We start from the raw sequence: 16,588 nt of genomic DNA, 5'->3' as shown, positions 1-16,588 counted from the left end.
AGGACAGGAAGTGAGGGTAAATGTCTCCAATGCAGCCCCTGATAGCAATAAGAACCCGATAGGAGATGTAATCCTTTCCATAACTTAAAAAAAATAATAATAATAATAATGTTTTTTTAATGTTTTTTACCATTTAAGTTATCCAATAAAGGCTTTCCATAAAGAGACCCTGTGGCCAGACCATTAATTTCAACAAAAATCTTCCCATGTTCAAATGAGATTTCTTTGTGTATTGAACATATTTATACATGTTATTTACCTGTAAATGCCTCACTTTTGTAGATAACCAAAAGCCTTGAGATGAGACATGAGAAGCCCCAGCAGACACGGAGCTGACACTCTATAATAGACATTGTCAAATAATAGGGTTCCTTCAGATATTACTAGGGGTTCCTTGAGCTGTGGCAGACAGACCTCCCATCTGATGGAGCCTGCATAGTTCTGGGGTCAACTGCAGAGCCATCTGTAGTAACACAATAATCTTTTTAGCTGTCTGTACAAAAAGTGAGTTATCTGACAAGCTAGAATGTCATGTGTTCATAGAATGAAAGTGTTTTATGGTAGAACTTATAACTATCAGGGAAGGTCAAACATATGTTTTATTAATGCCCCATTCCAGGAAAATCCTTCCAGTACCCCCTTCCCTCCACTTCAAGGGGTAAATGTTTGTTAAGTCTAGGGGTAAAGACATAAGCTGTAATGCTCAACTTATGCCTTGCTTTGGCAGGCTTCTTTCATGTTGTACGACCAGTCCCCCAAAGCCTCTTCTCTCCAGCCAGCGGTCACACTCTGATGTCATCAGAGTCATCAGATGCAGAACCAATAGACCAATAGTCTTGCATTATACACAGGGGCAGTGAGGACCTGTCCAACTTAGGTTTTGGAGCAAAGAATAAGGTAAGCATTACAGCTTTTTCCTCAACCCAAAGACTTAACGAGCCACTGTAAGATTTTTTTTTTTTTCTTTTTCTTTGCAATGACCGGAGTTCAGCCTTAAGTTTACTTTATAAAGTATAAGCTACTTTCTTTGTTAAAAACTGGGGAGTTCCATGGCATTGGCCTTTCTGCTATATGGTACTGGAACTCTTCAGTGATGAACTCTGACCTTTGATATTCTCAAGTAAACCGTGCTATGATTCTCACTGTAATACAGGCACACCAATTTTGGTTTAATTTCTATTCAAAGGGTTATAGAAAGCTTCGAATATTAGTAGAAAACTGTGGACGAGTTAACTATGGGACCAGAATAAATGATCAGCGTAAAGGTATCCACATATTATTGTATTATTAACATTTGGGGGGGGGGGGGAGGTATATACTAAATCAACTCAAATGACATTTTATGTTGTGTCTCATGGCTGTCCCTCAACCAAAAAAATGACAAAAAAAACAAGGGTATCTTGTATCTCTTCAAATATGGCAGACGGAAGGCCAAGCTGCAACTTTGTAACTCTGTCCTGTGCAATACTAACACTGTGAATTGCTCATGCTGGTTAACAGTAAGCATCACGCTGTAAAGGGGGTAAACTCTGTACTTGGATCTTTCAATGATGAATAGATCTTGGTATGTATCATTGTTGCATGGTTATTTCAAAGGAGGTGGAAATAAAATGAATAGGTGGTGGGAAATAACAGACATAGAAAAAAATCTCCTCCACTCCAAGCCCTGTTGCTCTCGCTCTGGTCTCTGTGCTGGTGGAATCTTTAACACATGAACACACAGAAACTCTGCAGAAATAAGGTTGAGTGTATGGGTAGTTGACGAATTAATTGAATTGGCACCACATGCCAATTACCATAAGACTAGCAAAAAAGTATACAACTCTGAGTAGGGATGAGCCGAACACCCCCCTGTTCGGTTCGCACCAGAACATGCGAACAGGAAAAAAGTTCGTTCGAACATGCGAACACCGTTAAAGTCTATGGGACACGAACATGAATAATCAAAAGTGCTAATTTTCAAGGCTTATATGCAAGTTATTGTCATAAAAAGTGTTTGGGGACCTGGGTCCTGCCCCAGGGGACATGGATCAATGCAAAAAAAAGTTTTAAAAACGGCCGTTTTTTCAGGAGCAGTGATTTTAATAATGCTTAAAGTCAAACAATAAAAGTGTAATATCCCTTTAAATTTCGTACCTGGGGGGTGTCTATAGTGTGCCTGTAAAGGGGCGCATGTTTCCTGTGTTTAGAACAGTCTGACAGCAAAATGACATTTTGAAGGAAAAAACTCATTTAAAACTACCCGCGGCTATTGCATTGCCGACAATACACATAGAAGTTCATTGATAAAAACGGCATGGGAATTCCCCAAAGGGGAACCCCGAACCAAAATTTAAAAAAAAAAATGACGTGGGGGTCCCCCTAAATTCCATACCAGGCCCTTCAGGTCTGGTATGGATATTAAGGGGAACCCCGGCCAAAATTTAAAAAAAAAAATGACGTGGGGTTCCCCCTAAATTCCATACCAGACCCTTCAGGTCTGGTATGGATTTTAAGGGGAACCCCGCGCCAAAAAAAAAAAAAAAAACGGCGTGGGGTCCCCCCAAAAATCCATACCAGACCCTTATCCGAGCACGCAACCTGGCAGGCCGCAGGAAAAGAGGGGGGGACAAGAGTGCGGCCCCCCCTCCCTCCTGAACCGTACCAGGCCACATGCCCTCAACATTGGGAGGGTGCTTTGGGGTAGCCCCCCAAAACACCTTGTCCCCATGTTGATGAGGACAAGGGCCTCATCCCCACAACCCTGGCCGGTGGTTGTGGGGGTCTGCGGGCGGGGGGCTTATCGGAATCTGGAAGCCCCCTTTAACAAGGTGACCCCCAGATCCCGGCCCCCCCCCTGTGTGAAATGGTAAGGGGGTACATAAGTACCCCTACCATTTCACGAAAAAAGTGTCAAAAATGTTAAAAATGACAAGAGACAGTTTTTGACAATTCCTTTATTTAAATGCTTCTTCTTTCTTCTATCTTCCTTCATCTTCTGGTTCTTCTGGCTCTTCTGGTTCTTCTGGTTCTTCCTCCGGCGTTCTCGTCCAGCATCTCCTCCGCGGCGTCTTCTGTCTTCTTCTCCTCGGGCCGCTCCGCACCCATGGCATGGGGGGGAGGCTCCCGCTCTTCTCTTCTTCTCTTCTTCTTTTCTTCTTTTCTTCTCTTCTTCTCTTCTTCTCTTCTTCTTCATTTTCTTCTCCGGGCCGCTCCGCAATCCATGCTGGCATGGAGGGAGGCTCCCGCTGTGTGACGGCGCTCCTCGTCTGACAGTTCTTAAATAACGGGGGGCGGGGCCACCCGGTGACCCCGCCCCCCTCTGACGCACGGTGACTTGACGGGACTTCCCTGTGGCATTCCCCGTGACGTCACAGGGAAGTCCCGTCAAGTCACCGTGCGTCAGAGGGGGGCGGGGTCACCGGGTGGCCCCGCCCCCCCCCCCGTTATTTAAGAACTGTCAGACGAGGAGCGCCGTCACACAGCGGGAGCCTCCCTCCATGCCAGCATGGATTGCGGAGCGGCCCGGAGAAGAAAATGAAGAAGAAGAGAAGAAGAGAAGAAGAGAAGAAAAGAAGAAAAGAAGAAAAGAAGAAGAGAAGAGCGGGAGCCTCCCCCCCATGCCATGGGTGCGGAGCGGCCCGAGGAGAAGAAGACAGAAGACGCCGCGGAGGAGATGCTGGACGAGAACGCCGGAGGAAGAACCAGAAGAACCAGAAGAGCCAGAAGAACCAGAAGATGAAGGAAGATAGAAGAAAGAAGAAGCATTTAAATAAAGGAATTGTCAAAAACTGTCTCTTGTCATTTTTAACATTTTTGACACTTTTTTCGTGAAATGGTAGGGGTACTTATGTACCCCCTTACCATTTCACACAGGGGGGGGGGCCGGAATCTGGGGGTCACCTTGTTAAAGGGGGCTTCCAGATTCCGATAAGCCCCCCGCCCGCAGACCCCCACAACCACCGGCCAGGGTTGTGGGGATGAGGCCCTTGTCCTCATCAACATGGGGACAAGGTGTTTTGGGGGGCTACCCCAAAGCACCCTCCCAATGTTGAGGGCATGTGGCCTGGTACGGTTCAGGAGGGAGGGGGGGCCGCACTCTTGTCCCCCCCTCTTTTCCTGCGGCCTGCCAGGTTGCGTGCTCGGATAAGGGTCTGGTATGGATTTTTGGGGGGACCCCACGCCGTTTTTTTTTTTTTTTTTGGCGCGGGGTTCCCCTTAAAATCCATACCAGACCTGAAGGGTCTGGTATGGAATTTAGGGGGAACCCCACGTCATTTTTTTTTTTTAATTTTGGCCGGGGTTCCCCTTTGGGGAATTCCCATGCCGTTTTTATCAATGAACTTCTATGTGTATTGTCGGCAATGCAATAGCCGCGGGTAGTTTTAAATGAGTTTTTTCCTTCAAAATGTCATTTTGCTGTCAGACTGTTCTAAACACAGGAAACATGCGCCCCTTTACAGGCACACTATAGACACCCCCCAGGTACGAAATTTAAAGGGATATTACACTTTTATTGATTGACTTTAAGTATTATTAAAATCACTGCTCCTGAAAAAACGGCCGTTTTTAAAACTTTTTTTTTCATTGATCCATGTCCCCTGGGGCAGGACCCAGGTCCCCAAACACTTTTTATGACAATAACTTGCATATTAGCCTTTAAAATTAGCACTTTTGATTTCTCCCATAGACTTTTAAAGGGTGTTCCGCGGCATTCGAATTTGCCGCGAACACCCCAAATTGTTCGCTGTTCGGTGAACTTGCGAACAGCCAATGTTCGAGTCGAACATGAGTTCGACTCGAACTCGAAGCTCATCCCTAACTCTGAGACTTTAGAGGTGCTTACAAAGACAAAACTTTCACACTAGCTAAGAACATTTAGCAGTTTTATTCAATATAAATGTTAAGAACAATCCAATAAAACTTAATTTTGTGTTGCATTGTTTCAGTGTCATCATTTTCATAAATTGTTGATCCCAACATGTTTTGCCCAAGAAGGGCTTCTTCAGCAGAAAACCTGCTAGCACACTTGAAACTGTTTAAGAAACAAATCGTCAAATGAATAAGCCAGCACTCAAATAGCATCACACACTGTTGATCCCAAACAATCACCATGAAGTCCCTACCTTTGGGGCCTCTCCTCTACCATGTTTCACTTGAAAGGGCTTACTCATAGAGATCATGAGTAAGCCCTTTTGGGTGAAACATGTTAAAGGTAAGGTCTCAGTGGCGGGGACTTCATGGTGATTGTTAGCATCACATGAATACTGATTAATTGAAGCAATTAGAGTGAAGTGAATTTCTGTTAAATTATCCAGCCATGTTATAATGGGAAGGGAGCACACCTTTTCACTACCATTTTTCTGTGCAGCTTCAGGTCCAACCAATAACTACAGATGCACTTTAGAGTATCTGTAATAGAGGAGAACACCTGAGTGGGAAGTATCACATGGAAACTGCCTTTCTCTAATTCCTGGGCTGCCTATGAATTCTACGGTTGGGGTGTTATACTAAACTTGTAATAGATTTCCTTTGAATGCACTTTTGCATGTTAACCCTTTAGTGGGTCTTTTTTCTGGCATCGTAAGGCCAAAACTATATGAGCAATTCAAGTATGCCACAAGTGAAGCTTTCCAACAATTATTGCAGTTTGCATAAATTAAATGTGGCCACTCACATAGGTGGATTACGCTTGTATGACTAGTGGCATCAATTATAAATCTAGTTATCAATCATAGAGGCGATGGGATATTAAAACTTTTTTGTACAAACAAGCGAAGAAAAACGTCAAGCCCAACTGCTGGCAAAAAAAAAAAGTTTTCCCTTGCAGTGGGCCTGATCATTTTGTCCAGGGGAGAATAGGAAGCCTTATACTCACCCAATCCTCAGATTCATGGCAAATGGTGCTCCCCCGCGATCCAGCGTGGGCTTAATGATGTCAGAAACATTCCATCTCTCAAGACCACTAGACTGAAAGAGCCACAGGTCTTGTGCTGGGAGGATCGAAGGATCAGGCAAATATATCCCCTTTTCCTCTCTCCTAGACAAAAAAGAGCACTTAACCCTTGCAGCGCAGGCAAGTTCACTGGGTCTGGCAAGGTGGCTCTCACACAGCAATTACCTCATTGGGTGCCTAACAGTAGCTCAAACCATAGAAATAGACAAAAGGGATTAAATAATCCAAAATACTTTAATTGTTGATGAATTGGTCATATAAAAACAGCCAACGCGTTTTGGGGCGAGCAACTCCTCCTTCATCAGAGCTCAATACAAGATAAAACGTAAACCGTCACCCACCAAAACTTGAATGGATTCAGAAGAAACGGTAACCACCACTCAGATCTGTATTATGTCTGAAATTAAACCCTCCTTATGGAGTAATAGTGTATTGGTTTGTAGGGTAGGGGTAGTGGGTGGGTGGTACTTCCTCCATGTTCCCCTCATTGGGCGCAAAGTTTAGGTCACATAGAAGGCCTACCCCGGGATGGGTTCTTTTAGGCTACACAAGGCACATTGAATAGGATCACTGCCCTACACATGGGGTACTGATACCTGTGCCATGCTCACCAATGCCCTGGGACAAGGTGGAGGTCACTTTCAGGGCTAGCTCAACCTCAAGGATGGGTTCTTTTAGGCTACACAAGGCACATTGAATAGGATCACTGCCCTACACATGGGGTACTGATACCTGTGCCATGCTCACCAATGCCCTGGGACAAGGTGGAGGTCACTTTCAGGGCTAGCTCAAGACTCAAAGGTGGCCGTACACCATGTACACTTGAACAGATGACTGAACTGTAGTTAACTCTCTTCAACCCCATGTTAATTTACACCACTACTGTCACTTAATGCATTTAGGAGGAACACATAAAGCCGATACGCTACCTCACTCCCAGTAACAGAATGGAATCCCGCCAAGCACCTAGTGCGGACTCCATGCTTGCTGTTAACTTTTCCTAATCCACACCTTTGACCAGGCCGGGGCCCTCTGCAGTGCTGATCTGCTCTCGTTATTATGGGAGATGGACTGCTCAGAGTGCTGACAACAACTCCCTCTAAAGGGCATCCCACCTGTCACGGGTACACATGTCATGACAGATTTGCTTGTTAAACCTTCATTACCCTTGGTAACCACTTTCTTGTCCTCTACACTGTGTTAACTCTTACAGAGCTATCTTCATACCCCAATACGTTTCAACTGACCCAAGCTGTGGACTATGTGTGCCGGTTACTTACATACACTTCTGTAGTAAGTTCAAACCAGGCAAAGACAAAGTTTCAAAAACGTTACCGTTCAGAACATTATAACTTCAACAAAGTGCAGTCTTTCACTACGACCCTAATCCCTAACGCAGGCTTGTGGAGATTACAAGCTGTGTCTTGTCTATGTCATGTCTATGTCTCCTCCTATGCTGACTGTATGTCTGGGCAGAGCCCTCCCCCCTTTTATTAACAGCACAGGGAAAGAGGCAGAGCTCAGCAAAAAGTGCTGGAAAATGGGTTAAGTCTTTCCCTCCTGGCCAGGGCAGGAGCTGTCTTACTAATAAGCATTTCAACCTGTTTGCAGGTTGCTGAGGAGCAACTCATACATCATTATTCCACAAGAAAAAAATGAATTACGTACCTAAAAAAGATGTGTGTGGTTGCTGTTTCTTCTGAATCTATTTACGTTTTGCTCTGTGCTGACTGCTGAGCCCCAATGAAGGGGGAGTGGTTTGCCCCCAAAATGCGTTGGCTGTTTTTGTATGACCAATTTATCATTAGTTAAATTTATATTGGACTATTTCATCTTTTTGATATAGCACTCCTTTCAAGGTGCAAGCAATTGTCAGACACCTTTTTATAGAAGTGCATGACAATGAATAGTCGTGGAAAGCAGTAGTTAGTTATAGAAAAGTTTGGGAAGGTGTTGAGTGGTATGAATGACTCCTGTGAACTTCAGCCATGTGTTTGGACCTCAGGTTGTCCTCTACTATCTTGCTGCATCTCTTTTTTTCTCTCTTTCTCAGGTCTAGTCGGTGATGTGTTTCTCAGGGATGTTCCCCTGCGGAATTTTAGGATCTACAGTCTGGACATGAACTCGACGTTTGTAAGCGGGTAAGAAGACTTTTTTTTCCCACGATTAATAAAATTGAAAGTTTTTAATGGTGTGAAATACAAGTTGAGGTTTAAAAGTGTATGGAAAAAGTCTGCTCAGCACAAGTTTTTTGCTGTGCTGCCATTTTGTGTTTGAGAAGGTTTCTTTTCCTGTTCCTCAGGCTACATTCACATAGGCGGCCAGGGGTGCATAGACCATTTACAAGGCACAGTCTTTCTCGCACATGTGCAGTAGGAAACCGTCTGTGAAGCTGCGAGGCTTCACTGCCTGTTTCCCCCACTTAGGATGCCGGAGCCTGAACCCAAAACTGATTGAAGAATCAACTCGGGTAAGGACATCGCTGGATCCCTGCACAGGTAAATGTCTTTATATTAAAAGTCAGCAGCTACAGCATTTGTAGCTGCTGACTTTATTTTTTTGGGGGGAGCCTGGAGCTCCTCTTTAAAGAGATAAAATGCCGGAGGCACTGGATGCGGGCAAGGAAACAGCATGGATAGAGAACGTCTATCCAGTCCTCTAATTGCTTCCCTAGCTCCAAGCCAGGAGTAACAAGCCACTGTGGAGATGGAGGAATGCTAGGGCGGCATGACATAGTTACATAGTTAATCTGGTTGAACAAAGACCATCCAGTTCAACCAACAGAGAAAAAAAAACACAAATGGAAAACCTCCATATATACTATCCTATTCCCACAGCTGATCCAAAGGAAGGCAAAAAAAAAAAAAAAACAATAAAGAATGATCCAATTTGCTGCAGCAGGGGGAAAAAATGAATTCCTGATCCCCCAAGAGACAATCGGATGTTCCCTGGATCAACAAGAGAAACTGGAAGTGTGCCAAAAACTTAATGGCCATTCCAAGCTTCACCCCTCTGTGTGGCTTCAGGTGGCCATACACTACAAAAAAAAAAGTTCAAACTCCTATGTGCATGACAGAGGCATAGGAGAGCATAAAAATAACGGGTTTTCTTTTTACAGAAGTGGGTTATAGCCTTTCTAAATAAATGATAAGTTTTGTTATGAAGTTGCTTCTTAGTAGAGTTCTTCTTTAATATCTTGCATCCTTGTTAAGTCTGAACAGTGTCCGTTGGTCAGATGTGAGTGAGGAGGATAGGACAGGCCCGGTGTTCTTCCAAGGGGCTTTAGAAATTGGTTACTCTCCACTGGACACTTACCTGTGCATGAAGGTAAGTACTAAAAATGTGTAAATGATGTATTTCAGTGCTTCATGTGTGTTAGATGCCATTCACTGTGAGACAGCATGACACAGAGACCGCCTCCCTTCTCCCAACCGGGTACTAACAGTGGATACATGCATCAATTTTCTGTTTTAGGTTAGGAATTTATAGGCATTTTTCTAAATTTTTCCTTTTGATGGAGTGACACCAGGGGTCCCAGTTCACATAGCAGTTGTCCCCATTAAAATCCAAGCAGTAGACATTAAATAAAATAAATTTGACTTTTCTGTCATTGCTGGCTGTAGCTCCACCCTACTAAGCCGAAAAAAAGGGGACGGGAGTTATAGCCAGCACTGAGCCCTGCCTCTTGTGCATTCTGTAGTGATCTCTCTCTCTCCCTCTCTCTCTGTGTTCATCTGTCCATTTTAGTTGACATTGCAGACTGTTATTCAGGGGAGAGAGTGGAAACTGTTAGCTTGTGTTGTGAATGATTGCAGCTGGAGAAGAATGCTTTCTTTCACAAAAACACAATCTGAAAACAAAAACTATTAAAAATGTGTCCTGCAGATCCTAAGTCTTCAAAAAATGATTTTATATTTATTCTGTGAGAGAAAAAAACCCCACACAATGTGAAGGGGGGAGCCTCCTTCAAAATAGTGAGTGGCTGCTCACTTCCAGAACATGAGCACTGAGCCAACAGTAGGCCAAAAGCGCTTTACCCTTTCAAGGGTTAAACTTCAAAGAGTATGCTGCTCTCCTCTGCTCAGAAGCTTGGACTTACGGGACCACCCATGAAAGATAAAGGAACAACCAAAAGTGCTGTCACTTAGTGAGATGGCTGCGGGATGACGTCATGAACGTAGATCTGCCCCCCCTGTAGGCGTTACGTCCTGGGCGGGACTTCATCAGTAGGAGTAGAGCTGGTGCGTCAATATCACGCGCTAAAATTCCTCTCCCCGCTGCTCCCATGGCAACCAAATAAACGAAAATGTAAAGCAGATCTCGGGATATTACAAATGCCTGGTTTACCATAGCATAAGTCCACCATACATGTGAATAAATCACAATGTTGTATTTTGGGGCCCTTTCCAACAAATGCAGACACCCCCTACCCCCCTCCCTTTGTCAGGGATCTTTCCATGGGCCAAAACACATACATAAAGTAAAAATAACAAGATACCTCTCTGCTGCAGCCGGCGTGACCAGCGAAACTGGTCAGGTTCTTCTTTTACCCCCCCTCGTTCCAGCACTTCGGGGAGGCCCCCCAAGTTCCTTCAATGGACTAGACCACCCATATTTAATCAATACATTAATAAATCCAATATGAGATGGATTATGTCTGAAAGAGCCCCAAATACAACATTGTGAGTTATTCACACGTATGCAGTGGCGGAACTACCAGGGTCACACTTGCGACCGGGAAAGGATCGTCCAGGAAAGGACTGCCGATAACCGGCAAGCTGTGATTGGTCCTTTACCATGATCTGTGATCAGCTGTCACAGAGCGCACTGGATACGGGCCCAGGAGGCACACAGGAAGCCCCTGCGCCTTTAAGAAGGGGTGAGCTCCTTCCAGGCTTACCTGACCTTTATCTTTCCATTATTATGCATGTTCTTCTACTATGGAGGCCCTCAAAAATGTATAGCGTTAGGACTGCAGATAATACTGGGGTGCCATTGCCAGTAGCTCTGCAGCTTACGCATATATTTGTAAATGTGTGCAAACTAAACCCCTGTTTTTAACGCAAACTGTTAGACAGGATAATTCATTTGTTAGTAAGCTGGTCAGTGACTTGAGCTTGAAGTTGTCTTTGGTTTTGTTTGACATGCGTCGCCCTTCCATGTGCTCCTTGCTGCGAAGGCCAGTTATAGGTGTGGGCAGTGGCCATTTGTTTGTAGGGCTCTGGGAGGATGTCCATGGAAGCCCTCCCAGAACTGGAAGCCCGGGACTCGGGTGGAGGGGGGGGGGGGTCAGGGGGGCCCTTCATGGCTTCTTGCATCGGGGCTCTGAAGGTTCCAGCTACACCTCTGTATTTATGGTGGACTTCTATGGAATTCTATGGTCCATCCAGGCATTTGTAACTTACTAGCCTTCGCTGTGAGTTTTTCAGCATCGTGCATCCACATGTAAAACAACCCTCCACTGATCTTAGAGAGGCCTACATCGGGACTTCTCTGCTATTTCTTACAAGTTCATTCTCATCAACCAAGGAATAAGGCTATTATTGGTGTGGTCCAATTTTGAATACAAGTGAGGATTCAGGACACATTATTATTGATAATATTATGTCCCTGTTTGGGAATAACGCCGTGGCCAAAAGGTTTTGAGAATGACACAAATATAAATTTTCACAAAAGTCTGCTGCTTCAGTGTTTTTAGATCGTTTTGTCAGATGTTACTATGGTATACTGAAGTATATGAAGTATAATTACAAGTATTTTATAAGTGTCAAAGGCTTTTATTGACAATTACATTGTGTTTATGCAGGGTCAATATATGCAGTGTTGACCCTTCTTTTTCATGACCTCTGCAATTCTCCCTGGCATGCTGTCAGTCAACTTCTGGGCCAAATCCTGACTGATGACAGCCCATTCTTGCATAATCAATGCTTGGAGTTTGTCAGAATTTGTGAGGTTTTTTTTTTTTTTGTTTACCCGCCTCTTGAGGATTTTGCACAAGTTCTCAATGGGATTAAGGTCTGGGTAGTTTCATGGCCATGGACCCAAAATTTCGATGTTTTGTTCTTCTAGCCACTTAGTTATCAATTTTGCCTTATGGCAAGGTGCTCCATCATGCTGGAAAAGGCATTGTTCATCACCAAACTGTTCTTGGATGGTTGGGAGAAGTTGCTTTTGGAAAAGGTTTTTGTACCATTCTTTATTCATGGCTGTGTTCTTAGGAAAAATTGTGAGTGATCCCACTCTCTTGGCTGAGAAGCAACCCCACACATGAATGGTCTCAGGATGCTTTCCTGTTGGCATGACACAGGACTGATAGTAGCGCTCACCTTTTCTTCTCTGGACAAGGTTTTTTCTGGATGCCCCAAACAATCGGAAAGGGGATTCATCAGAGGAAATGACTTTTCCCCAGTCCTCAGCAGTCCAATCCCTGTTTCTTTTGCAAAATATCAGTCTGTCCCTGATGTTTTTCCTAGAGAGAAGTGGCCCCTTTGCTGCCCATCTTGACACCAAGCCATTTTCCAAAAGTCTTCTCCTCACTGTACATGCAATGTGCCACTCACACCTGCCTGCTGCCATTCCTGAGCAAGCTCTGCACTGGTGGTGCCCCGATCCCGCAGCTGAATCAACTGTAGGAGATGGTCCTGTCGCTTGCTGGACTTTCTTGGGCACCCTGAAGCTTTCTTCACAAATGAGGTGGAAATGTTTTTTATGGGATTGAGTTCATTTTCATGGCAAAGAGGGACTTTGCAATTAATTGCAATTCATCAGATCTCTTCATAACATTCTGGAGTAAATGCAAATTGCCAGCATAAAAACTGAAGCAGCAGACTTTGTGAAAATTCATATTTTTGTCATCCTCAAAACGTGAGGTATACAGTATGTATATGAGTATGATTTTATAACTATACCTGATGCTAAGTTGTCTCCCAGGCTCCTAAGGTATCTGTGCTGCTCTTCGGTGGTGCTACAAATCATAAGTAGATGTTGAGCCTCAGTCAGGTTTTTATGTTTACATTTATTTAAAAATACAATCTGACAACAACACAAGCCACACACTACACTAGACTGTCTCAGACAACACAAGCTGCCAATTTTCCACCCCTGTACGTATTAAGATTTGTGTGAAAAATATGATTTGGGTATGGCATGATTGAGTAATTGTCATTCAAAGTTTGACAGTGCTGAAAGCTGAAAATTGGCCTAGGCAGGAAGGGGGTGAAAGTGTCCGCTATTGAAGTGGTTAAATATCAGTTATGGATCAAATACATTTATAAAAAACAAAAAAAAATCTTTTAAATAAACCTGCTGTCTTGTAGTTTATAAAAAATGACTATTTAGATGTTCTATACTGACTCTTTATAATTGTGTTCTTTCCTGTTCTGGTCTCAGGGCTGGAAGAAGGGTGTGGTGTTTGTGAACGGGAAGAACCTGGGTCGCTACTGGAATATTGGACCTCAAGAGACCCTTTATTTACCTGGAACCTGGCTCTGGCCGGGAGTAAATGAGGTGAGCCCATTGTTGCCTCTTGCTGTCCATTACACAATCTGATCCCCCAGTAACCTCATTGTTTCTGCAGATCACGATCTTTGAAGAAGAAGTGGCTGGAAGCTCGCTGTACTCTGTCGACATTCCCCTTCTTGGGAGGACTCAGTATGTGGACTAGCCAGATGTGAAGAGATGGAAGCTGAATGTGTAGAACAGCCAAGCACAACCCAAATCAGCATTGCCATGGCTCTAGGAGGTTAGAAGTATAGAGGTTGCAATCTTACGGGCTTTCCTGGCACCAGCGTTGGTCTTCATCAGAAAAAAAGGCATTTTCAAGTTCTTCCAATGTGTCCATATACCTGCTTTCTTTTCTGTACAACTTTTCCACACTGGCTCTCCAATTTCTAATAGAACTTAATAACAAGGTACCAGTACTTGGAAAATAGACTTCTCAGCTAAACGATTCTTCCCAATATGGCACAGCACAAATCCTTCCAGAGGCTTCTCTTCTTCATGAAGCTCCAAACACTTGTAAATGAATTTAGAATGTAAACTCAGGTGCTCACGGACTATTTATGTGTACAATAATATTGTTTTTAATGTATTTTTTAAACTGTAAAAGAGTAGATAATATTAATTTTAATTATGAATGCTAAAATGAGGGTCTTCCTTTTTGCTAATTTTATAAAAAAAAAATTGAACAAACCGTTCTTTTATTTATTTTTATTTTAACATTGATCTGCACTTGTGACTTTATCAGTAAACTTCAGGAACAAGTTCTCTGGCTAAGCTGCCTGCTCCCTGACCCAACAGTTCAGATTTGGTTACGAACCGGTGGGTTAAATAAATACGTTGTTGGCATCTCTAGAGACCTCATTGGTGCGATTTCCCAGCAATAGGTTGTACCTCCATCCCATTAGACACTACCAAAATTGGGTGGACTAAAACGCCTTTAGGTTTTGTACATGTGGGCTTTAGTATGTGAATGAGTAGTGTACAGCAAGTATTTGCAAAGCTTCAAGCTTAACCAGTTGCCACCCAGCCACAGTACATTCACTGTGGCAGGGGCAGGCTGGATCACGTATATGGCCGCTGTGACAGCTAATCACAGCGGTCACATGACCAAAATCCCCACCTCTGCCTCTCGGAGTCTGAAAGCTCGTAAAGGGCCAGGAGACACCAGGGGTTAAAGAAGAAGTACAGCCAAAGCTTGTTTGGCTGTACTTCTATGGATCACAGGAGTGCAGTTCGTTTTGCACTCCTGTGGCCCATTTTCAGCAGAGACCGCGCTGAAGTCTGCTCTCTGCTGTTCGGGCATCATCACGAGCATGGAGTCAGGATCCGCCCAGATCCCTGGACCGGTGTTCTGCCGAGAAAGTTCCGCTCGGCGGATAAGGACCCCCCTCTACTGCGCAGGCGCTGCGCCTGCGCAGTAGGATCTGGCGGAAATAGGCGAAGGGGAATAGGTCCAAATCAGCTGTAGACGGTGCCTGTAAGAGGGCCCCTCGCGGGCTCGCTTCGCTCGCCACGCTTCGGGCACGGCCTCGCTTCGCTCGGCTCTTTTAGATTCCCCCTCTAGGTCCACTTGGATGGTGGGGAAGGAACCTGGACCCAGGGCGCAGGCGACGTGTACAGCTGATTGTCGATCTTGAGCTTCGGCTATCTCCGGCGGCTGTTAGTAGTTCGTGCTGCGCCTGCGCAGTACAGGGGGGGAACTTATCCACCGAGGGAACTTATTCGGCAAGACACCGGCACCTGGCTCAGCCACTCAGCGAGCCGCTGAGAGCTTGATACGGCTGCTCCCGCTCACTGGAGCGCTGGGCTGTGAAGGGGGAGGGAGAGGCCCAGCTCAGGCTCTCAGAGGCTCGACAGTCAGCAGCTCTCTGCTTGGGGAGCTGTGAGAACCAAGCAATCAGCTGTGATTTGCTGCAATTACAGCTGCAAGTCTTTGGGGATGTCTCTACCAGCTTTGCACATCTAAAGAGTGAAATTTTTGCCCATTCTTCTTTGCAAAATAGCTCAAGCTCTGTCAGATTGGATGGAGAGCGTCTGTGAACAGCAATTTTCAAGTCTTGCCACATGTTCTCAATTGAATTTACAGTGCCTTGAAAAAGTATTCACACCGCTTGAAATTTTCCACATTTGTTCATGTTACCATGAAAAACTTAAATGTATTTTATTGGAATTTTATGTGATAGACCAACACAAAGTGGCACATAATTGTGAAGTGGAAGGAAAGTAATAAATGGTTTTTACATTTTTTTACAAATAAATATCTAAAAATTGTGGTGTGCATTTGTATTCCGCCTCCTTTACTCTGATACCCCTTACTAAAATCCAGTGGAACCAATTGCCTTCAGAAGTCACTTAATTAGTAAATAGAGTTCACCTGTGTGTAATTTATTCTCAGTATAAATACAGCTGTTCTGTGAAGCCCTCGGAGGTTTGTTAGAGAACTTTAGTGAACAAACTGCATCATGAAGGCCAAGGAACACATCAGACAGGCCAGTGATAAAGCTGTGGAGAAGTTTAAAGTAGTGTTAGGTTATAAAAAAAATCTCAATCTTTGAACATCTCACGGAGCACTTTTCAATCCATCATCCAAAAATGGAAAGAGTATGGCACAACTGCAAACCTACCAAGACATGGCCGTCCACCTAAACTAACGGGCCGGGCAAGGAGAGCATTCATCAGAGAAGCAGCCAAGAGGTCCATGGTAACTCTGGAGGAGCTGCAGGTGCAGAGATCCACAGCTCAGGTGGGAGAATCTGTCCACAGGACAATTATTAGTCGTGCTCTCCACAAATCTGGTCTTTATGGAAGAGTGTCAAGAAGAAAGCCATTGTTGAAGGAAAGCCATAAGAAGTCCCATTTGCAGTTTGCAAGAAGCCAATGGGGGGACACCCTTTGATAAAGTCACGTGTGGTGTGATGCAACGCGTCAGCGAGGAGTCAGGTGCCACTGCTTCCGGGTACGGCCGAACCCGGAAGCTTCTCCTTTACTGTGGAACGCAGTATTCTTATATGTAAGTTGCTACTTTTATTTTAAATAAACTTCTGAATACTACACTCTGGAGCTTTTTCTGCTTTCTTTATCATCCATCTGAGGATAACTTTGGAGGACGGGAGAGTGTCGGTTGTGGCTGGTGTACCTGTGTCCCCGGGGGCT

At 44.4% G+C, this 16,588-nt stretch overlaps 1 protein-coding gene across 2 annotated transcripts in view; it reads left to right on the top strand.

The window, feature by feature from the left end:
* GLB1L2 (galactosidase beta 1 like 2) overlaps positions 1-15,673 on the top strand; it is a 96,426-nt gene extending 80,753 nt beyond the window's left edge. Inside the window, exons 15-19 of one of the 2 annotated variants that reach the window (XM_073603485.1) lie at positions 1,187-1,265; positions 7,989-8,076; positions 9,148-9,262; positions 13,325-13,441; positions 13,512-15,673. In XM_073603485.1, coding sequence (XP_073459586.1) covers positions 1,187-1,265; positions 7,989-8,076; positions 9,148-9,262; positions 13,325-13,441; positions 13,512-13,598 — 486 coding nt within the window. In that variant the 3' untranslated portion in view covers positions 13,599-15,673. The remainder of the gene's footprint in view (positions 1-1,186; positions 1,266-7,988; positions 8,077-9,147; positions 9,263-13,324; positions 13,442-13,511) is intronic. The other variant, XM_073603486.1, reaches the window with a different exon arrangement.
* The last annotated feature ends 915 nt before the right edge of the window (positions 15,674-16,588 follow it).

The sequence above is a fragment of the Aquarana catesbeiana genome, linkage group LG10, assembly GCF_042186555.1.
Source record: "Aquarana catesbeiana isolate 2022-GZ linkage group LG10, ASM4218655v1, whole genome shotgun sequence".
Lineage (NCBI taxonomy): Eukaryota > Metazoa > Chordata > Amphibia > Anura > Ranidae > Aquarana > Aquarana catesbeiana.
This window is presented reverse-complemented; position numbering and strand designations above follow the sequence as displayed.